The 22851-nt window shown below is 48.6% G+C and overlaps 1 protein-coding gene across 1 annotated transcript; it reads left to right on the plus strand.

Moving 5' to 3' along the window:
• Positions 1-1741: 1741 nt before the first annotated feature.
• On the plus strand, positions 1742-18201 carry Pgd (phosphogluconate dehydrogenase). The gene is made up of 13 exons (XM_026397932.2): positions 1742-1834; positions 2306-2381; positions 3676-3855; positions 6372-6437; positions 7254-7372; positions 8822-8891; positions 11114-11248; positions 12999-13188; positions 15759-15889; positions 16054-16187; positions 16867-16966; positions 17120-17242; positions 17343-18201. The coding sequence occupies exons 1-13, from the start codon at positions 1827-1829 to the stop codon at positions 17460-17462; spliced, it is 1452 nt and encodes a 483-aa protein (XP_026253717.2). The 5' UTR covers positions 1742-1826; the 3' UTR covers positions 17463-18201.
• The last annotated feature ends 4650 nt before the right edge of the window (positions 18202-22851 follow it).

A 22851-nucleotide genomic window follows, 5' to 3' on the forward strand; every position in this document is an offset into this window, starting at 1 on the left:
CCCACAGCTAGAAATGAATGGAGGGCTGGGGCTGGGGCTCAGCAGTAGCACACTTACCTGGCATGTGTGAGGCACTAGGTTTGGTTCTCAGCACACATATAAATAAGTAAAATAAAGGTCTATCAACAACTAAATATACATATATGAAATGAATGGAACCAGAATGAGCTATCAGCGTGAACCCAAACCCATTCTTTCCCCTCTTTATCAGGCAGTCTCCAAGAACTAAAGTCCAGCATCTGATCTGACATTTGTGAGAACTTACTGCCCTACCACATGCATCTGTGTCTGAAAACCAGATGTGAATGAAGGGAACCTTGGAGAGCAAGCTGTCTCCAAGAGGCTGTTCTCCAGTAGCTCTGTCACCACGGGACTCAGCGAGTCATCTCTCAGATATGTTGAGTTGAGCTAGATAGTGGTTCTCAAACTTCTTGGTCTTAGTACCACTTCACACTCTTAAAACTTATTGAGGACCCAAAGAGTTTTTGTTAAGTAAGTTACATCAGAATATACAGTTTTTAAAACTGAAACTCAGAAACTTTTGAAAAACAGTTTCCTGGCACTGATCATGGTGATGCTCACCTATCATCCCAGCTACTCTGGAGGCTAAGGCAGGCGGATGGGGAGTTGGAGGCCAGCCTGGGCAATTTAGTAAGAACTTGTTTCAAAAATAAAAGGGGGCTAGGGTGTAGCTCCGTGATAAAGCAGCCCTAAGTTAAACACACACACACACACACAGAAGAAAACCAATTTCTTTAAAACAAGAAATTCACTAAGATCAATACTGTTGACATTTTCCAAATGTCTTTAATGTTTTGGCTTAAGGTTTGCCGTTCCCGTATCTGCCTCTGCATTTAATTGGGTCCATTTCCTAGGTCCTGTGGCCTCTGTAAAACGGGATCGGGTGGCACATGCCTGTGATTGCACCGACTGGGGGGAGGCTGAGGCAGGAGAATCAGAAGTTCAAAAGCCAGCAATTTAGCGAGACCCTGTCTCAAAAAATAATTTAAAAAGAACTGGAGGCGTGGCTCAATGGTTAAAGCGCCCCTGGGTTCAACACCCGGAATCCACACACACACACACACACACACACACACACACACACACACACACACGCTGGACGGGGCTGGATGGTACCCAAGTCTTGATCAGCAAGACTCAGTCCTGGCCCCATCACACTCCAACCCCTACGTCTACTGCCTGCTCTCTACGCCTCATTTTCTTCACCGGCAGAAAGCGGGTGCCCGGTTCCCACACCGGATCGCTGAGGGTCCACGCTTCCTGTCCCCACTCCCCGTGCCGCATGGCAGGACGAATAGACCTGGCCCCTGCCCGGCAGCCGAGGGACACGACGTGAGTGCCCCACAGTGCGAGGCAGTGATGGGAGGAAGCAGCGATGGACTCGAGCAAAAGGCATCTAGGTGCTCGGTGGTCGCTGGAGCTCCTCCTCCGCGCGGCGCTGCAGACCCGGGCCGCGTGCACCAGCGGGGAGCCGCGGGCCGCGGACCACGTCGACTTAGCCGGTCGCGGGCGCGGCGCTGCGGCCCGGCGCGCCCGAGGTGTCATCGAGGTGCTCGGTGCTCTACTGATTCGGCCCCGGGGGTAGGCGTGCCCGTTTGCCCTCAGGTGGTGTAACAGGCGCCGGAGAGAACCAATGGCATGGCTAAAGACTCCGCCCCTTCCTTCCTATTGGCTGGCGCTGAAAGCGGGGCGGGGAACGGCGCAGGCTCCGGGGGCCAGCGGGAGCCGGACATCGGCGCACTTGCCCGCGAGCTGAGAGCTGTCCGTGCCTCTCCCTCTTCGCTTCTGCTCTGCCTGTCGCCGCCATGGCCCAGTGAGTGACCCGCCCGCGCAGCAGGGTTCGGCTTGGCCTGCCGGGACGCCCCGGGGGCGGGTCGGCTTGGTCCTCTCCCGCGCGGTCGCCTGCGCCTGCCGCGTGGGGCCCGGACCCGCACCTAGGGCCGGGGAGCTCCCCATGCCGCTCTCCGGACGCGGCCTGGGGCGGGTCCCTTCTGGGAGCGGTGGAGGCTTGGAGGCTCCCGTCCCGCGGGGACCGCTGCGCGACTGCCTGCTGACCAGACCTGAGCGTGCACTGCGCCTGCAGTGAAAGTGATGGCCAGAGTCTGGGCAGGAGCGAGGCTTCGCTGGCGCTAGCGCCCATTGCAGCTCAAGAGGTCCCGCGGGGGAAGGTGCCTGGCCTCACAAGTGCAGATGGGGAGGGGTACGAGGGAAAGTCCGTCACCAATCCCGCCGAAGTGATCAAGTGGCACTGACATTTTTCTTTGTTCTTTCTCTGGCTTTTCAGAGCTGATATTGCACTGATTGGATTGGCCGTCATGGGCCAGAATTTAATTTTGAACATGAATGACCATGGCTTTGTGGTAAGTGGTGGGGACACAGTGCCTTCCCTGTGGATCCTCGTGTGCATTAGCACAGTCAGCCCAGTTCTCAGATCCCACGGAATCCACACGTGCTTTATTCAAGATCGCTTTTGCTTGCGGCTCATGGCTTGCTTTTTTTTTTTAAGTTTTAGTTGTAGGTGGACACAACGCCTTTAGTTTATTTATATGTGGTGCTGAGGATCAAACCTGGTGCTAGGCAAGCGCTCTATCACTGAGCTACAACCCCAACCCTTTATTTCTTATTTTGAGACAGGAACTTTTTAAGTTGCCCAGGCTGGCCTCGAATATGTGATCCCCTTGTCTCAGCCTCCTGAGTTACTGGGATTACAGACATTACCCCATCAGCATTTATGGAATTTTTGAAAAGAATTGTCACTTTAGTTGTGGGTTGTAAGAGTGTGCTTTAGAGGAAGAGGACTCCTGTAAGGTTCATTATTTTAAGTAGAGATGAATGGGAGGGAGGAGAGCTCCTGCTGGGTGTACAGCTTTGATGCCCTTTTTGGTGCTGGGGATTAAACCCAGGGTTCTGCACAAACTGGACAAGCGCTCTACCACAGGGCTAATCCCCATCCCTTTAAAAAAAGAAAAATTGAGATGGCTAACTTGCAGTTCTCAGCCTACCCAGTAGCTGGGGTTACAGATGTGTGCCACTATGCACAGCTAGAGCCAACCTCATTCCCTAGTGAGATCGGGGGAGAATTAATTTTATTTTATTTATTCATGTTTTCTGAGACAACTTCTCACTGTGTTGCCTAAGCTGGCCTCAAACTCCTGGCTCTAGTGATCCTCTTGGCTTTAGCCTCCTGAATTGCTGGGACTACAGGTGAGAGCAACCAGTGAGATCTAAATGTTATTTCTAGACACTCAAGTGGCTTAGCTGCCAGGATTATCAGGGACAAAAGGGGTTAGGGGTGTAGCTCAGTGGTGGAGCACTTGACTTATGTGTGTTAAGCCCTGGGTTCAATCTCCAGCACTGGAGGAAAAAAAAAAAATAAATACAGAGACTGAACCCCATGTTCCTAGATTCAGTTCTGATTCTGAACCAGTAGGGAAGGTTCAGCCTGATGTGCTGTGGGCAGTTGGTCTTTGCCTCAGTCCTCTGCTGTTGTGTCCCAATGAGGGGAGTTAACCATTGGGATCAGCCTGCAGGTGGGGGAGGGAAAGGCAAAGGCACATGGGGCCTCCCCCACCTGGGGCTGAATAGAACTTGCATTGTCACTTGGTCTCTGGTCCCAGTGTGTCCTGTCACTAAGCACGTCTTTTGTTGCTTTAGGTCTGCGCTTTTAATAGGACAGTCTCCAAAGTTGATGATTTCTTGGCCAATGAGGCCAAGGGAACCAAAGTGGTAGGTGCGCGGTCCTTGGAGGAGATGGTGTCCAAGCTGAAGAAGCCCCGGCGCGTCATACTGCTTGTGAAGGCTGGCCAGGCCGTGGACGATTTCATTGAAAAACTGGTGAGGCCAGTTGCTCTCAGCTGCTGCTTCTGTCACAGTTGCTGTTGTGTCCCCTAGCTGTTTTACTTCAGAGATTTCTTTAGTTTCCATTTCTGGATATGAACTGTTCAGCTCTCTGTGTTGGTTAACTTGATTGGTGCTAATTAAGTCCTAGTATATCCTTGGGGTAGTCAGGGTGGTAATAACTAGAGGACACTTAGGAGACATTTCAATAAGAATTTGCTGACTGTAAGAATCTGAACCACAGCAGTCTATTGATGGTCTTTCTGTCTTTGATATTCAAAGAGATCTTACTAGTGTCCATTCCCCAACCCCACACAGGGGGTGAACCCAGGCCTCCTGCCTGCCAGGCACAAGCACATACTCCACCACCAACCCCGAGATCTTGCGGTTTGATTGCATAATACAACAATTCTTAACGAGTTGTATAATTTAGTATGAACCATAAGAGATTTCCTTAGGGAATCCTAGGAACTGGGTACTTATTTTGTACCAATTTGTTGGCTTTAGCACTTGTATTTTTTGAGGGGTGCTAGGGATTAAACTGAGCCACATCCCCAGCCCTTCTTATTTTGAGACAGGATCTTGCTGAGTTGCCTAGCGTGGCCTCGGACTTGCAATCCTCCTGCCTCAGCCTCCCAAGTCACTGGAATTACAGGCATGCTTGCTCTGCTAGCAGTTATATCTCTTTTGAAAGAAAAAATAACACTCATGAATGCTGGGAATGAGGGCAACTAATTTATTTAGATACTCAAAAACGCTACAGTAACAGCTCTGAAAAAAAACAAGGCACTACTGCCCGACATGTAGTTGTAAGAAAGGCAGAGACAGCAACAAAGGGAAGGGGAGGGTGTTTTTGTTTGTTTGTTTTGTCTTTTTTGGGTTTTTTTTTTTTTTGGTACCAAGGATTGAACCCAGGGGTACTTAACCATGGAGCTACATCCTCAGTCCTTTTTATTATTTGTTATTTTGAGACAGGGTCTCACTAAGTTTTTTAGGGCCTTGTAGTTGATGAAACTGGCTTTGAAACTGTGATCCCCTGCCTCAGCCTCCTGAGCCACTGGTGCCAGTTTTCTTTTCTGGCGACTAAAAGGCTCAGGGGTCACTCCAGGTAAACTGGGCTGACTGGGCTGTGCAAAATAACCACACAAGAGACACAATACCGTTTTCTTTGGGGTCGCTGTGACGGCTCCTCTGACCTTAAGGGTCTGCAGGAAGAGAGCGAGAGCTCGCGCTGACCCCTTTTATTGAGGAGAAGCTGTTCAAATGAGGCAAGGGGTCAGGTTTCAGGGGGCTGAGTCTATCTTCATGATGTCCACTGTCAGCAGACTGACTGACACCTGGGTAGGCCACACCCAAGGACACAGTAAGAGAAGGGGACACACACGAGGCCCTTCCATGGAAGATTCTATCCTAAACAGGGCAAGGGGTTAGATTACAAAGGAACAGGTGAGCGTAGCTCCACTTCTGGGGCTATAGCAAGACACACCCATGCACAAGACATTGACCCTTGAACCCAAGAAGGGTGGGGAAAGCTCTGCCACATTTCTGTGACTGAGCGCCTCAGCACCCAGCCGGGGAGTGTGACTCGGTCATGTGCAAGGTTGGTCTCCCACAACTGGGATTACAGTTGTGTGCCACCACGCCTGGCCTCAAGCCTTCCTTTTTGAGAAAGTGGTGTTAATAGTGGGTTTTCAACAAGAAGAGGAATTTGTAACCACTGTGCTATCATTTTTTTAAAATAAATGGCCTAGAAAGGAAGGACTCTGTGATAAAGAAAAGACATACTGAGCCATTTGTGTAGCGAGAGGCCAAGCTGCCCATGACTAGCTTCAGACACAGTGTGCTGTGTCTTCAGCATAGGAAGGATTACAGGTGGGAGGGGAGACTGAGCAAGAACTAATGAAGCCCGCCTGCTGGGTGCTCTCTGGGGCTGTTGTTGAGTTCTTCCTGCCAGCAGCAGCTGGGGAGCTGCCTTTACCCGACCCTGACCCACTGGGGGAGTACTGACTCAGCTTGCCTCTGGTGCAGCACAGGTTATACCAGAAGCCTTTTCATCTCTTAGAGCCAGTCCCCCCTAGACTTTGAGTTTGTATAGGTGGTACCCATGGAGGTACAAATTTTCCAGGTAAGTTTTAATTTTTGTAAAGTCTTTCATTTATTTATTTGGTTCCACGGATTGAACTCAAGAGTGTTTACCACTGAGCCACATCCCCAACCAACCCTTTTTATTTCATTTTGAGACAGGGTCTTGCTAAGTTGCTGAGGCTGGCCTCGAACTTGTGATCCTCCTACTCAGCCTCTTGTTATTGGAATTACAGGTGTGAGCCATCATATCCTGCCCAGCCTTACACTTTTAAGCAAGATGTAGCTGTAGCCATAGAGGATTATTGAAAATTAAATAATGTATGCTTTTTCACAGTGTTTATTTGGGATAAATTCTTGTTTGTTTAAACTGGCCAAGGTATATTTTATTTCTGTCTTTGGTCCACCCTAATGCTAATGTCTGATTACAGGTACCATTGCTAGATGCTGGTGACATCATCATTGATGGAGGAAATTCTGAATATCGGGATACCATAGTAAGTGTTCTTCAGGTCAGATCCTTCCACGTCCTGACAGCACTCTAGAAAGAGGTGTCTGAATTGCTCATGGGGTGAACTGCCCTGTGGTCCTGATAGTTTGGGGCTTGGTGCTGGTGTGCTAGTACACAGCCTTTTCCTGCTTAGACACACCTGATGAATAAGGTTCTCAGTCACACCTACAGCTGGGAATGACAACTGCGTAGATTCGGCAGGCTGTGTCTGCCGTCCCCTCCCTTTCTGTCAGCGTGTTCTGTGTTTGAGAACCTCTGAGCTGACGTCCAGGGCATCCTGCGTGGTCGGAGGCGCTGAATGGCGGTAAGGCGTGCTTGTAGTCAGCCTCCTCTGTTTTGTTTGTGGGTTTATTTTGGCACTGGGTATCGTATCCCGTGCACCCCTAGGTGCCCAGCCCTTTTTTTTTTAACATTGAGAGGTCTCCCTAGGTTGCCCAGGCTGGCTATGAACTTGGGGTCCTCCTGACTCAACCTCCCGAGTGGCTGGGATTCCAGGGTGCGCCACCGTGACCAGCTAGACCCACTCTGAATTCAGTGCGTCTCACTGTGCGAGACCTTTTCCAGTACAGTGTGGGGGGGTGGCTTTATTATTTTCCCCAAGGAGACAGGATGGATATCTAGAATACTCCTCGAGCTATTTGTTTTTAATGGCCACACTGAGGGGATTAAGGTTCCGGATACATCAGTTATTCACAGATCTGTGGGTCACTCCGGGCAGCAGGGAATGTCTGGACGTGCCTTGTACCTCATCTCACTCACTGGAAGGAAGTTAATTTTTTGAAATTGTTTTTCTCTCTTTCAGAGGCGATGTCGAGACCTCAAGGCCAAGGGAATCCTGTTTGTGGGGAGCGGAGTGAGTGGTGGCGAGGAAGGGGCCCGGTATGGCCCCTCACTCATGCCGGGAGGGAACAAGGAGGCGTGGTGAGTTCCCTCGGCACCACCCAGAGCAGCTCTGAGCCTGGCCTCTTCCTCCTGCACCTGCGTTCCTCTGACGTGGTGCCTGTGCACGCGCCACCCTTGCCCTCCTTTGCTTACTCCCTGCGAGACGAGACGATGCTGGGGGTCCGACAGGCTTGGCTTGGGCACTGACCGTGGGAGTCAGGCCCACGGTCACTCGTGTGGTCTGGAAGTGACTCCAGTAATTGCGAGTAATGGGAAAGTCTGATGAGACCTGGGAAGGAGGCAGACATTCTTTTACTTGGGGGAAAAAGCAAACTTGACGCTGTTCACTCTGCTCCACCTAGAGGAAGGGGAGGCCTTTGCTGGGTGGACTTGGGATGCGGAGACCTAAGAGGCAGCAGTGTGGGTAGGAAGATGCAGACAGAGGGACGCGAGTAGCAGACCGTGCACAGCGTGGGTGAGACAAACCCTGCTGCCAGACGCAGGAAAGAGGAAGCCAAACGGGTGCTCAAAGCAACAGTGAAGGAGGGACCCTGTGGGGGGGTGGGAAGGGAGTGTGACTCCAGGTGTCGATTCCCAGGTACCCCAGAGCTGTATCAGGTAAGCGCAGGACCACTGACAGCTAACCCTGAGCCATGGAGGGTTGATTTCAGAAGATTGTCTTTAAGTCATCTCTGATGCATGAGTTTGGGAGTCTTTTCAGCGTGTTAAAATGTGGAGGTGGAGAGCCCTCCTGCTTGTCAGAATCTTGAACACCCTAACCCTGGGGCGCCTCCTGTGGCTCTTGGATGGTGGCTCCTGGAGACTGCTGGGGTGCAGAAGTGCTCCTGTCCTCGGGCTGCTCTGGCACCAGCAGAAATGGCCCTTTCAGGGCTGGGGAGTAGCTCTGCGGCAGGGCGCATGCCTGGCAAGCATGAGGTCCTGAGTTCTATCCCCAGCGCGACAGAGGAGTAGGGGAAGAAATGAAAAAGAGAGAAGTGGCTCCTTCGCTGCAGGACGCAGTAACTGTCAGTGGCGCTCAGAGGTTCAGGTGTGCCCGGTGCAGCCCAGTCCTGGGTGAACCCTGTCGGATTTTGTGTCTGCTGAGGACTTTCTTTGGCAGTGCTGGGGATGGCAGCCAGGCCCCTGTACGCTGGAGGTGACCACTGTGCCCTGGTGCTACGCCCCAGCCTACTGAAGCTCTGAGGCTTTCCTGGTCAGCAGCGGGTAGGGCAGGGAGGGAGTTAGTGGAGCTCTGGAAGGGACCATGAGGAGCTGCTTGCTCTCCGAATAAGAGCGGCTCTTAAAATGTTGCGCAGTCTGTCTGGACTTGGATGGACGGCGCAGGATCGTGCTGTGCCTGGTCTTAAGGAGCTGTCGTGAGGCCTGCTCTTGGGAATCACGGCTCATAATGATGCTACCGTGGAAATTTCTCTGGTGTCTGTGTACGCGCACGCGCATGTGAGCTGAACCACACCGTTCTCTCCGCAGGCCTCACATCAAGACCATCTTCCAAGGCATTGCTGCAAAAGTGGGAACTGGAGAACCCTGCTGTGACTGGGCAAGTTCGGGGCCACCCTGGAAGCCAGCTGGCAATGCGAGCGTGTCTGAGTGCCGAGTCAGAGCTGAGTGCACAGCACCTTGTCATCCCAGTGGTTAGCTGTGTGACTCGAGGCCCTGGCTGATGCTGAGCGCACGCCTGTGTCTTTATGTGTGCACGTCTGTTGGCCCTTGCAGGGTGCCGGGCGGCTTCCTCACTCAGCTGAGAGTCTGTAAAAAGGAAGAACTGCTCAGCCATGTTATTTCATGGCCAGAGAAGTCCAAACCGAAGTGGGGTTTGCCGCTGGGGTGAAGGAGGGGCTTGGATGGCTCCTGCTGCCGTGTCCTGCCCAGCATGTGGGAGAATCCGGAGCCTGGGGATCTGGGTTTTCTGAGTGACAGCGCATAGACCCTCACTGCATGGCGGAGGCCAGGGCCAGCTCAGACCCTCCCCTTCCTGTGTTTCCTGTTGCTAGAAGAAAACTCTTTAGGTGGGAAAGACCGGCAGCCTGGGGCAGACGGGCCTTGTTGTCCTGGTGTCCATTGTAGCTGGTGTTGTGACAGCAGGCACGCCAGTTTCCCCATGGGCTTCGTTCCTTTTTCTGGACAGCATGGGGGCTGGGCTAGATGATCCTCAAGATCTCTGTAGCTCCTGACCCCTTTCTTTTTCTATCAGCTGTTTTATGTGCTGCGACTATTATTGTAGTTTTATTTGAGGTGAGGCTCGAGGGACGCGCTCCCTCCCGGGCCTGCCAGGGCCTGGGGCGTGGTGACAGCAGCCGTTTCCCCAGGGGCCAGCATGGGTGCAGCCTCTGCCGAGGGTGGAGAGTTTGGCTGTGAAGGGCTGAGCAGTCTTCTCCTCTAAAGGGCTAGAAGGGACTTTTGTTCCTTGACTGCAGCACAGACACAGTGTGGCGAGAGCAACTTCTGCTTGGATACACCTAAGATAAGTCACAGGACACAGCAGACTGCAGTCTGGATCAAGCCAGGTTGACCTTCGTGGCTTCCAGGGGTAGGCTCAGGTCTCCGAAAAAAACGTCAAGAGACTAAAGCAGGCGCCCCTCAGCTCACTGTTGAAGTAACAGGAAGGGTGAAGCAAGATGTGATTGGCCACAGCGCTGTGTGGCCAGTGTCACCATCAGAAGGGGCTGGTCAGCCAGTGGGAACGCAGGCAGATGAGGTCTCGGTGAACAGCAGGGTGTAGATCCATGTGACCACAGGGAGAGACCCCACACCCCAGGCAGGTGCATCCCTGTCGTGCAGTGGTGCGTGTGACTGCAGGCCCTGGGGCCAGGCAGGATTGGACTCCTTACTTTGTGCTTTTAACTTGCCACAAGACAATTTCAGAAATTTTGGCTTCCCAGGTAGCGTATCTGTAGGGACAGAATGTATTGATCTTGTCACCACTAAGATCCCTTGTTAAGTTTCCCATTGTAAATTCAGATTCTGTGTTCTGATTTTACTCCAACATCCAGGATGGGAGCCCGGAGAGCACATTCCAGATGTCCCAGGGTTGGGCCAGAATGTGGCACCAAGGCCATTATCCTCAGCAGTCATTACAAAAAGTACACTTATGTCCAGAAGAAAGTGCAAGTGGTTTAATTAACCTATTTATTTATTTATGTGGTCATAGCGTAGTTGGGCACAATATCTTTATTTATTTTATTTTTATGTGGTGCTGAGGATCGAACCCAGGGCCCTACACGTGCTAGGCAAGTGCTCTACCGCTGAGCCACAACCCCAGCCCTAGCCAATTTATTTTAACCTCCAGTTGCCAAAAAAAAAAACAAAACATATAAGTTTGGGGCTGGGGCTGGAGCTCAGAGGTAGAGCGCTCGCCTATCATGTGTGTGGCACTGGGTTTGATCCTCAGCACTACATAAAAATAAAATATTGTGTCCACCTATAACTAAAAAATAAATGTTTTTTTAAAAAGTGTAAGTTCATGAAAAAGACAACTTCTTTTGACCTGTGGGCAGGTGCTGGGAGGTAGCTTCAAACTGCAGTCAGAAGACATGGGCTAGAGCTGGAGAACACGGAAGATCCCTGAAGGCCTTTCTTTATGGGACAAGTCAGGGATCAGCTTAAATGACATTAGCCTGAAGGAACTGCAGCTGGCATTGCATTGCTGTGTGATTGGGTGTCACGTTCGCTCTTGTTTGTGTAGAGAGGGAGCTTTGCCGTCAGGACTTCTCGGATGTACCGTTTGTGCCCTGAAGCTCTGGGTGCTTGCTGTCGTCACAGGTCGGGGAGGAAGGAGCCGGACACTTCGTGAAGATGGTGCACAACGGGATAGAGTATGGGGACATGCAGCTGATCTGTGAGGCCTACCACTTGATGAGGGACGTCCTGGGCATGGGGCATGAGGAGATGGCCCAGGTAGGTCCAGGGCACTGCCCCGCCTGCAGGGAGTAATCACTGCCCGGATGAGAGGGGCTGGCACCCGCAATTAGCCCTTCTTCCTTCCTGGTCTCCGAGCTGTCTGCTGGTCTGCGTGGCCTCAGCTAATTTAAGGGAAGCCATCAGTAATGGGACCATAAACTAGGATAGCTGTGGCGAAGCAGAAGTTCCAGGAGTCCTGTTGGTGAGCCCACACACTCATGCTGCCCTCCTGGGCCTGCAGTTGGCCCCCTGGGAGGACTGGCTTCCTTTGCCCGTCAAGCTGGCATTTGATTTTTTTTTTTTTTTTTTTTTTTTGGTAACTAGGGATCAAACTTAAGGAATACCTGACCACGAGCCACACCCCAGCCCTATTGTATTTTATTTAGAGACAGGGTCTCACTGGGCTGCTCAGCGCCTCGCTGTTGCTGAGGCTGGCTTTGAACTGGGTCCTCCTGCCTCAGCCTCCAGAGCTGCTGGGATCACAGGGGTTGCCACCACATCTGGCTGGGATTTGCTTCTTGAGAGTTAATTTAAAAGTCGGTCCAAGTGGAAGCAGAAGCAGTTCCCTGGCATTTTGTTATGAATATATTCAAAGAGCGGGAAAGGGTCCTAGCGTGGGTGCACCCTGCTCTGCGCCGCCTCTGCCGGTTTCATGGATTTGGTTGCATTTCCGTCAGCTGCAGGCAGGGGCACTGCTTCTGAGTCCTCCGGCAGCATGAGGGAAACAAACACAGGAAAGCACGCTCATCCACCATCATAGAGCCAAGGCCTTTTTTTTCTGACTTTTCCTGAAGTGCAGGGACAGAGCCCAGGCTTCCTGGCTGCTGTGTCTGGGCCCCAGCCCTGGCCAGCTCCTCACCCTCTTCTCTTTACTGCAGCCTGTTTTGCTCACTTGCCTTCATTCTTCCCAAAACATTTAAGTTTCCATAGAAGTGGTACTTTTCCTTTTGTATTCATATTTAATTGGTTTACATACTTAGTGCATTTATTCAGTAAACATGAGTGTTTAACTACATGTGGCACTATTCTAAATTTTGAATATAGCCGAGCTAGTGGCGCACACCTATAATCCCAGCTACTCTGGAGGCAGAGGCAGGAGGATCTCAAATTCAAGGCCACCTTACTAACTTAGGAAGACACTGTCAAAATGAAAGATTTACAAGAGGAGTGGGAGGCTTGGGGTGTCACTCAGTAGTGGAGTGCCCATGAGTTCTTCCCCTAACAAACAAATAAATGCACAATAGTAAAGGAAACAAAGTCCTTAGCCTCATGAGCTGGGAAGACAGACTTTAAATGAAATTATATAAAATTTGCTAGTGATAGGTGTTAACAAAGGAAAGAAAACTGGGGTAAGAGGTAGGATTTGTTTATCTGTTTATATTTTAAGGTGCTGGGAGTGGAACCCGGGGCCTCACCCGTGCTGGGCAAGTGCGTCACCACTGAGCCCCACCCAGCTCTAGAGGCGGGTTTCAGGTCTGGGGTCTTGTAGGCTTCCTGGGAGGTGATGTATGATCCGAAATCCAAGTGAAGCGAGAGGCTTGCCCCTGAGGAGGGAGCGGCTTCCCAGGTTGACACCAGCACACCGAGTGACGTAGGCACAAGACTCAGTGGGCAGGAGTGGACATTGACAGGCCTCCTGCCAGAGCTGCTGGCCGCAGTGTTGGCCATGTGAGCACAGGACGGGGCAGTGGGCAGCAGGAGTCAGCGGGGACCTGCCTGCCTCTCCCTCACTCTCTGCTCTGCACAGGCATTTGAGGAATGGAACAAGACAGAGCTGGACTCATTCCTGATTGAAATCACTGCCAATATCCTCAAGTTCCAAGATACGGATGGCAAACATCTGCTGCCAAAAATCAGGGACAGTGCGGGGCAGAAGGGCACCGGGAAGTGGACCGCCATCTCAGCCCTGGAGTACGGAGTTCCCGTCACCCTCATCGGTAATGTCCTGCTTTACCCCTGAGCCCTTTGGTCCCAACGTTGGGTCTTGACATCCTTCAGGAATACTGATCTAGACGGATCTCCAGTCAGCTTTCAGAGTTTTGTTTTTTTGGGTTTTGTTTTTTTTTTTTTTTTTTTTAAGTTTTGAATTGAACCCAGGATGCCTACCACTTTGCTGTATTCCCAGTGTTTTGTTTTGTTTTTTAATTTTGAGACAAGGTCTGGCCTTGTACTTGGAATCCTCCTGCCTCAGCCTCCTGAGTTGCTGGGATTACAGGTGTGTGCTACGTTGCCTGGCATCAGGCTGCTTTTTGATTTTTCTGCACATGAGAAAACTGACAGTGTGAGAGGCTGACCCTGCTTCCGAGTCTCCCATGATCCTGTTGTCCTTGTGGGCTTGGGGGTAAATGCGGAAGTTCCTGTCCTTCTGGTCAATTTTACTTTTGGTATATTTTAGCATTTGTGATTTAGTTGTAGCCAGTGACCTAGGATCTCTGTAGCGGGTCAGGTAACTATAATTTTCGTAGAGAAGTTCACAGACTAACATGTTTATGTACTCAGAATATTGTGCAGGAGTTTTCTCCCAGATATTTAAAAAAGTAGAGCAGAGTCTATACATTTGAAGTCCTTGAATATCCTTTTCTTAAGTTCCTTCCTCTTTGACGTCTAGAAGGAAGTTGCAATCCAAGCTAAACATCAAACTCAAAAAGACAGAAATAGCAAAAAGCAAAAGTAAACAGAAGACAGAGGATTAGGGAAAGTAAATGCTGGTTCTTAAGAATAAAGCAAGAGCCAGGTGTGGTGGTTCCACAGTAAGCCCAGCTGCTGGGGAGGCTGAGGCCAGAGGGATCGTAAATTCAAGGCCAGCCTGGGCAATTTAGCAAGACCCTGTCTCAAAAGTCAAAAAAGGAAGGGCTGTGTTGTAGCCCAGTGTTTGTCTAGCATGTGTGAGGCACTGGGTTCGATTCTTAGCACTGCATACAAATAAAAGTCCATCGACAATTAAAAAAAAATATATATATATATATATATATATATATATATATATATATATATATATATATAGTGTGTGTGTGTGTGTTGCTGGGGATTGAACTCTGAGCCTTATGCATGCAAGGCAAGCACTCTACCAACTGAGCTAAATCCCCAGCCCAACAACTAAAAATTTTTTTTTAAAAGTTAAAAATGGGCTGGAGAGGTAGCTCAGTGGAGGAGCACTTGCCCAGCGCATCTAGGACCTGGGTTCAAACCCAGCACTGCAAAAAAAAATGCAATCCAGGTACTTGTGATAAGACTGGAAAGAGGAATGAAAGCAGGGCCACGCCCATGGAGAGGCCGTCTTTGCTCCTGGCTGAAGGTCTCCCGAGGCCACACGCTTTCCTGTTTGCTGCTCCTGATTCCAGTAGCCCTTCCCCGTCTCCTCTCTCCATCTCCTGATGAGTTTGCCTCACCTTGGGCATGCCCTGGGTGGCAAGAGGCAGGCAAGGAAGAGGGGGGTCCCTGGGGGGGTGAGCTCAGGGAAGTGAGTCTGATCTGGCCAAACTTGAGTAACGGGAGAGTTGCCACACTCCCACTGCACAGTCCCTACGAAGCTTCCTTCCACAAATGCTAAGTCATCCTGAGTGTGCCTGCAAGGAAGGAAAGTGGTTGGGCAAGGGCAGGCAGATATCTGCTTAGGATATGTTTGGAGTTCAACTGGTGTTCTCAGGTTATGGTGATACTCTTTCCTCAAAACTAAAATCTGTTAGTCCCAGAGATCTCAATGTGTTTTGTCTGGGTGGGGAGCGGTTAAGGAGTAATTTGTTAGAATTATTACCAATTAAACGTTATATGGGATAATTTTTGAGGATTTTTGAATGTTTTAATATTAAAATTCTATATTGAGCCAGGCACAGTGGCACACACCTGCAATTCCAGTTACTCAGGAGGCTGAGGCAGGAGGACTGCAAGTTTGAGGCCAGCCTCAGCAACTTAGTGAGATGCTGTCTCAAAATAAAAAGTAAAAAGGGCTGGGGATGTAAATCAGTAGTGGAACACCCTGGGTTTGATCGCCAGTACCAGAAAAACAAAAACTTGAAAGAATTTTTTTCTTTTAAGGGAAGACCAATATTGGGTCAATATTGAGTAATTCTGAATTATAGCTGTTTTGTTCCTTCATCTTCCTCAAAACTCCCTTCAGTCTCAAGTTGGTCTTTTTTTGAATATTTATATTCATGTTGGGAGACTGATGGGAGGTTTGGATGTCAAATGAACTGTTCAGACATTCTTATAAAAATCTATTCCAACCAAGGTTGAATTTTGTGGCCAAAGGTTGAAATCTGAGCTTATATATATATATATATCTTTGTTATCAATTTATTTTTTATGTGGTGCTGAGGATCGAACCAGGGCCTCGCACATGCTAGGCAAACACTCTACCACTGAGCCCCAGCCCCAGCCCTTGAAATCTGAGCTCTTTTAAAACTAGGGTTTCTGGCCACCACCCTTCACCCCCACCCCCTCCCCTGCTCCCTCCTTCCTCCAGTTGGTGTGAACTTTGCTGATGTCCCCCACCCCCATGCCTCCGCAGGAGAAGCCGTCTTTGCGCGGTGCTTATCATCTCTGAAGGACGAGAGAACCCAAGCTAGCCGAAAGCTGAAGGGCCCCCAGAAGGTCCAGTTTTCGGGTGATAAGAAGTCATTCCTGGAGGACATTCGAAAGGTGGGACATTTGCTGGCCACAGGCTTCAAGGGTCCCTTGGAAGGTGGTGGGGCAGGGCAGCTGGCAGGAGGCACAGAGGTCAGCCTCCTCCTGGCCCTGGACTCCAGCCTGTTCCTGTACTGTGTGGGGGTTGCTTTGCGCGCTAACAGGCCCGTGTCCTCCAGGCCCTGTATGCATCCAAGATCATCTCCTACGCACAAGGCTTCATGCTGCTCAGACAGGCAGCCACTGAATTTGGCTGGACCCTCAACTATGGTGGCATTGCCCTGATGTGGCGAGGCGGCTGCATCATCAGGAGGTGAGCGCGTGGCCCCCTGGGGCTGCTGGAGGGCGGGGACCTCCCCACACCTGGGGCCGCACATGCAGTCAGCCCTTGGTACCAGCGGATTCCACACCTGGGGATTCAACAGTTGCAGATTGAAAACGTTAAAAAAATACATATATATTGAGTCTAGGGCTGGGATGTGCCCAGTGCCATGGAGAGAAACCCGTGTCTGTGCTGAACACACACAGGCCTTTTTCCTGGTCTGTTCCCCAACAGTGTGGTATAGCACCCGTTCGAGCAGCATTGACACTGCAGTAGGTATTTGGTGTGGTACATCATCCAGAGGGGAGTTATCATGGGGGAGGATGTGCAGGGTCACATGCAGACACTAGGCCATATAAGGACTTCAGAGTCTGTGGATTTTGGTGTCCGTGGGGTCCTAGAACCCTGCGCTGTGCAGACTGAGGGGTAACTGTGCTGAGCTGCTGAGTGCCTGCCTGGGAAAGCTGCTCCTAGCTGCCCCATGTCTCTGGCCTGGCCTCCCCAGGCTTGGGCTCTGTACTTTTCACTGACCTTTCAGCCGCCCTGAGGGGTGGGGATTGTGACTCTGGGCTCTTGAGGGCAGACATCAGTCCGTTCCCCTGCCTCCTGCCAGGCATTCAGCCGGCTAGGGTTAAGATCCATTGATTTTTTCCCCCCTCCATTATTTCAGTGTATTCTTGGGAAAGATTAAAGAAGCCTTTGATCGAAACCCAGAGCTGCAGAACTTGCTGCTAGATGACTTCTTTAAGTCTGCTGTTGAGAACTGCCAGGTACATAACTAACAGAGAGCTGTGGCCTGTGAATCGTGTTAGTGGGTTGCACCACTGGGGCATCTGTTTCATCTGCCTGTGAAAATCTGTCTTTTAGAGTGGAATCTGTCCCTCAGAATGTCCTTTGTCCTTGACTTTGCTTTCTGTGTGCAGGACTCCTGGCGGCGGGTGGTCAGCACCGGGGTCCAGGTGGGCATTCCCATGCCCTGTTTCACCACTGCCCTCTCCTTCTATGATGGCTATAGACACGAGATGCTGCCAGCCAACCTCATCCAGGTAAGCTGCAGAGAAGGATTGGAGGAGGTTCAACTTGAACCTGGCTGGTCCTGAGGGTCCATGCCTGCATATCACCCTCACAACTTAATTTCTTTTCTAGGCTCAGCGGGATTACTTTGGGGCTCATACCTATGAACTCTTGGACAAACCAGGACAGTTTATCCACACCAATTGGACGGGCCATGGTGGCAGTGTGTCATCATCTTCATACAATGCCTAATGGAACTGTCCTGCTCATGTGATTATGTGCACCAGGACATTCCAGGTGCCACATAGCACTCCTTACCTGGCCCTTGCCCTGTTCTCTGCTCGGACTTTCAGCCCAGTGTTCAAGCAACTCCTGAAAAAAGCCACACATTTATTTGTAAAGTAGTTCTGAGAGTCACTGTGCCCTCTGCCTTGCTCTTGAGACCGCCCAGGAGCTGGCCAGATGTGTGGCAGCATGAACCACTTCTTGAAGCAGCTATTGCCAGCTGTGCCTTGCGTGTGGGTGAGGCAGCAGCTCTTGGCACATGGGGAAGGGGCTCATGGGGTTTGATCAAACTGGAAGCTTTATATTCTGCAGGGGAATTCCCTGGGCCCTGCTCAGTCGCAGCCACCTGGGTTTATGCCTTTCCTCTCTGAGTCTCACCTTGGCCACACTGAGCCGTTACCTATTTAGCAGAAAGCTTTGCAGTGATTTTATTACGTTTGGATTGAGTTTTTCCTTGTAGCCTTGTAAATTTTTCCTCTTTCTTTTCTTAAAAATAAAGAAGAGACTCCAGAATAGCACAAGGAACACCAAATTAAGGGTAATGATCAAATGTAGTGGGAGATGGGAGAGTCCTTCAGGGACAGGACCTTCGGGTTACATTTCCTTCTTACCTTGGGCAACAGGTACACGGATGTTTGTTGTAACATTCCTTTTACGCCTTCTTGTCTGTCACAGGCTTCATAAATAAACTTTTTAGAGAATTCTACTCAAGTGCCAGGCTCGGCGTGGTCTGGTCTTGTCCTTTCCCACGCCTGTCTCTGTGGCTCGGTCAAGCCCTGCTTTGCCTTGGGGGTTTGAGCAGGTCAAGCTGCTCCTTGAGCCAGGCTCAGTCACTCTGTCTTGTTTACTGAGGGTGTCATGTGGCTGGGGCCTTGGGGCTGCTTCACGCCAGCAGTTTAGTTCCATTCCAAGATGATTTTTCTGGAATGCTTTAGAAAGTGGCCTGAGAATAGTGAGAGAAAACGGTGTGTTTGAACAGCTGGGGTTTATCATTTAACCTCTGGCCCAATCAGAAGATTGCAGGGATAGCCAGAGCTGTCATGGAAGAGGCAACGGTGTCCATTAATTGTCAGCTCAGAACTTTAGCCCAACCTGTGCCTCTCCCACTGCAACTCTGAGACAAGTTCCTCCTTAAGGGACATGAAAGACTTCTGGTAGGTGACCTCCTGACCTGGCAATGAGGCAGTTGGGAGCTTCCAGAATGAGAATGAATTATTTGAAGAGGAACAGTAGTGCCACTGGGGGCTCTGTGTCAGAGGACCTGAAGGAAGGCTGACTGCTCCAAGATGAAATGCTAACCATCAGAAGGGGAACCAACTGCAGCCCCTCCCCGATAACTGTGCAAGTAAGGAAGCTGAGGCAGGAGGATGGCAAATTTGAGATCAGCCTTGAGGGCTGGGGTGGTGGCTCAGTGGTAAAGCGTTTGCCTAGCACACATGAGGCACTGGGTTTGATCCTCAGCACCACATAAAAATGAAATAAAGATATTGTGTCTACCTACAACTAAAATAAATATTAAAAAATATATAAAAGGGGCTGGGGATGTGGCTCAAGTCGTAGCGCGCTCGCCTGGCATGCGTGCGGCCCGGGTTCGATCCTCAGCACCACATACAAATGAAGATGTTGTGTCCGCCGAAAACTAAAAAAAATAAATAAATATTAAAATTCTCTCTCTCTTAAAAAAAAATACATATATATATATATATATATATATATATATATATATTTTTTTTAATATATCAGCCTTGACAACTTAGCAAGACCCTGTCAAAACATAAGTGCTGGGAATGTGACTCAGTGGAAGAGCATCTGCCTTGTTGAGAGCCACAGCCAAAGGGGCCCCAGCAAACTTCCAGCTGCCGGCTGATGATTGGCTCACAGTGGCCCCAGCAACATCTAGCTGATTGGCTCCTCTGCGGTCATGTTCATTGGGCTGTTTCCCTGCCCTTCAAGCTGCCAGCTGATGATTGGCTCACAGTGGCCCCAGCAACATCTAGCTGATTGGCTCCTCTGCGGTCATGTTCATTGGGCTGTTTCCCTGCCCTTCAGACTACGGAACTGCTCATTGGGGGACTTCTTTGGCTCCGCCCACGCGACCTAGCCAATCAGCCTCAAGGGCAGGAGGATTGTGGGAGGTGGTGGTTGGTGTGTGGGAGAGGCTTGTGGAAGCCGGTGGTGGCAGTTGGGCTCTGAGGGTTTTTCCTGAGGAGCTGTTTTGTTTGGCGTTTGTAGTTTTAAAAATAAAGTTTGTTTCTTTTGAAAAAAAAAAAAAAACCCATAGGAGGAGGGTTTAACAATACTAGGTATCAAAGGAATAGAATACCGGGTATTTGCCCACGATGCCGTAGAGGGAGACATTGGGCTAATGAATGCCGTTCTCAAACCACCATAGAGGCTACTCCATTATCAAAAAACGAGCAAGGACAAGGTTTTTATCCACAATATCGTGGACAAAGGCATCGGGCTCCGTTGCCAAAAAACGGACAGGGGGCCCCAATGCTCCGGGGCCCCAAACCACAAATATACGGAGCTCTGGAGGAACCCAGCAACCCCAGCAACCCCATCAGGGTAGTGCCCAGGGCATCAGATCCCTCGTCAGACAGACTAGAGGGAGCGCAGGGTTGGACATCTGCGCCTCCGCCAAATCAGTACTAACTCCAGAGATGGGAGTTCAAATCATTCCCACAGGGGTGAAAGGACCTCTTCCCAAAGGAACAGTAGGCTTATTATTGGGACGCAGCTCTTCTACTCTAAAAGGACTTTTGATAAGTCCTGGGGTAATTGATCCCGATTATGAAGGTGAAATAAAAATTATAGCCAGTTCTCCAAAAGGTATATCAGTAATTTCACCAGGAGATAGAATAGCACAGTTACTAATAATACCATGCCTACATGATAAATTTTCCAGTCATGCTGTAGAAAGAGGTTCCAAGGGATTAGGCTCCACAGGTATAGATTGGGCTATGCTTTCTTTAAATTTAGATTCTCGCCCCATGCTAAAACTAAATATTCAAGGACATGAATTTAATGGGTTACTGGATACAGGTGCAGACCTTAGCATTATCTCTCGTCAAGAATGGCCAAAACATTGGCCATTACAACAAGCCACTCAAACGCTTCGAGGCCTAGGAGTGGCGAATAATCCCAATAAAAGTGCAATGGTATTAGATTGGAAGGATCCTGAAGGATGTGAAGGAACTATACAGCCATATGTATTGGATCATCTTCCTGTAAATTTATGGGGACGAGATGTCTTAGATCAATTAGGTTTAACATTAACAAATAATATCAATCAAAATGCACCCACTATTATGGCTAGACAAGGTTTTAGGAAAGGAAAAAGATTAGAAAAACAAGAACAAGGTATAGCAGCACCAATACAAATAAATCAAGGAACAGACAGACATGGGTTGGATTTTCACAAAGGGCCACTGAGACAATAAAAATTACCTGGAAATCAGAAAGACCAGTATGGTTCCCTCAGTGGCCCTTGACTAAAGAAAAGATACAAGTAGCCCATGATCTGGTCAAACAACAATTAGTGGAAGGACATATACAACCTTCTGTATCTCCCCATAATACTCCCATTTTTGTCATCAAAAAGAAATCTGGTAAATGGAGATTATTGCAAGATTTAAGAGCCATTAATAATGAAATGGTCATTATGGGACCTGCTCAATCGGGGATTCCTCAGTTGTCTGCTTTGCCAAAAACTTGGTATGTTTTAGTTATAGATATTAAAGATTGTTTTTTTTCAATTCCAATTCATCCTGAGGATAGTCCACGTTTTGCATTTACTATCCCTGCACTAAATCATGAAGGTCCTGATCAGAGATATGAATGGAAAGTACTCCCTCAAGGGATGGCTAACAGCCCAACTATGTGTCAAATTTATGTTAACAAAGTAATCCAGTCACTTAGAAATCAAAATCCTGAACTACAAATATTTCACTATATGGATGATGTGTTATTGGCACATAAAGATAAAAACACATTGCTAGAATGTTATGCCACACTTACAAACTTATTAAAAAATTATAATCTAGAGATAGCAATAGATAAAGTACAATTAAATTTTCCAATTAATTATTTGGGAGTTCTATTATCCTCAACCATGGTCCGTCCACCAAAAATTCAAATACGAGTAGATCAACTCAAATCACTTAATGACTTTCAAAAGTTATTAGGAGACATAAATTGGATAAGGCCTTATCTAGGTATTCCAACAGGAGAATTGGGACCTTTATTTGATATCCTAAAAGGTCCATCAGATCCAAATTCACCCCGAATGTTGACGCCTGAAGCAAGAAAGGCATTAAAAATCATTGAAACATATATGGAAAATATGCATTTGGATAGAATTGATATAAGTTTGCCTTTATTATTTATTGTACTATCAACAAAAAATATTCCTACAGGAGTATTTTGGCAAGAAGGTCCATTATTATGGATACATTTATCTTATTCTCCTAACACTATTCTTACTAGGTATCCTGAGGCTGTAGGACAATTAATACTCAAAGGAATAAAAACAGCAAAGGCAGTGTTTGGAATTTCTCCTAATAAAATTATTACTCCATATACTATGAATCAAATTGATGAATTAGCTAATGAGTTAAATACTTGGGCAATAATCATGTGCAAATCTAATGTTTCATTTGATAACCCCTTACCATCTAATCCTTTATTGTCTTTTTGGTCATTGCATCCTGTAATTTTTCCAAAAATGACAAGAAAAACACCTATCATGAATGCTCCAAATATATTCACTGATGGGTCAAATAATGGTACAGCAGCAATAGTTACACCTGATCGAACTTTTACATTTTTAGTACCCAAACAATCAGCTCAAAAGGTAGAGCTTAATGCAGTATTACAAACTTTTGTGATGTTTAAAGATTCTGTATTTAATTTATTTTCTGATAGTCAGTATATAGTTAATGCTATAGTATCCCTTGAAGATGCTGGTAGGATTTCCCCTTCTTCTACTGTTTTCTCTTTGTTTTCCACTATACAAAGTTTAATCTGGGACAGAAAAGATCCATTCTTTATAGGACATATCAGGGCACATACAGGATTGCCTGGAGCCCTTAGTTTGGGCAATGATTTAGCAGATAAAACTACACATGACGTACATATTTTCTCTATACTAGAAGAAGCTATAAATTTTCATAAAAGGTTCCATGTCAATGCTAATACTTTACAAAAGCGTTTTAAAATAACTAAGGAACAAGCTAGACAAATAATAAAACAATGTCAAAATTGTGTGACCTTTTTACCACAAGTTAATCTTGGAATCAATCCTAGAGGATTGATACCTAACCATATTTGGCAGATGGACGTCACACACTTGCCA

The sequence above is a fragment of the Urocitellus parryii genome, chromosome 11 (assembly GCF_045843805.1).
Source record: "Urocitellus parryii isolate mUroPar1 chromosome 11, mUroPar1.hap1, whole genome shotgun sequence".
In the NCBI taxonomy this organism is placed as follows: Eukaryota; Metazoa; Chordata; class Mammalia; order Rodentia; family Sciuridae; genus Urocitellus; species Urocitellus parryii.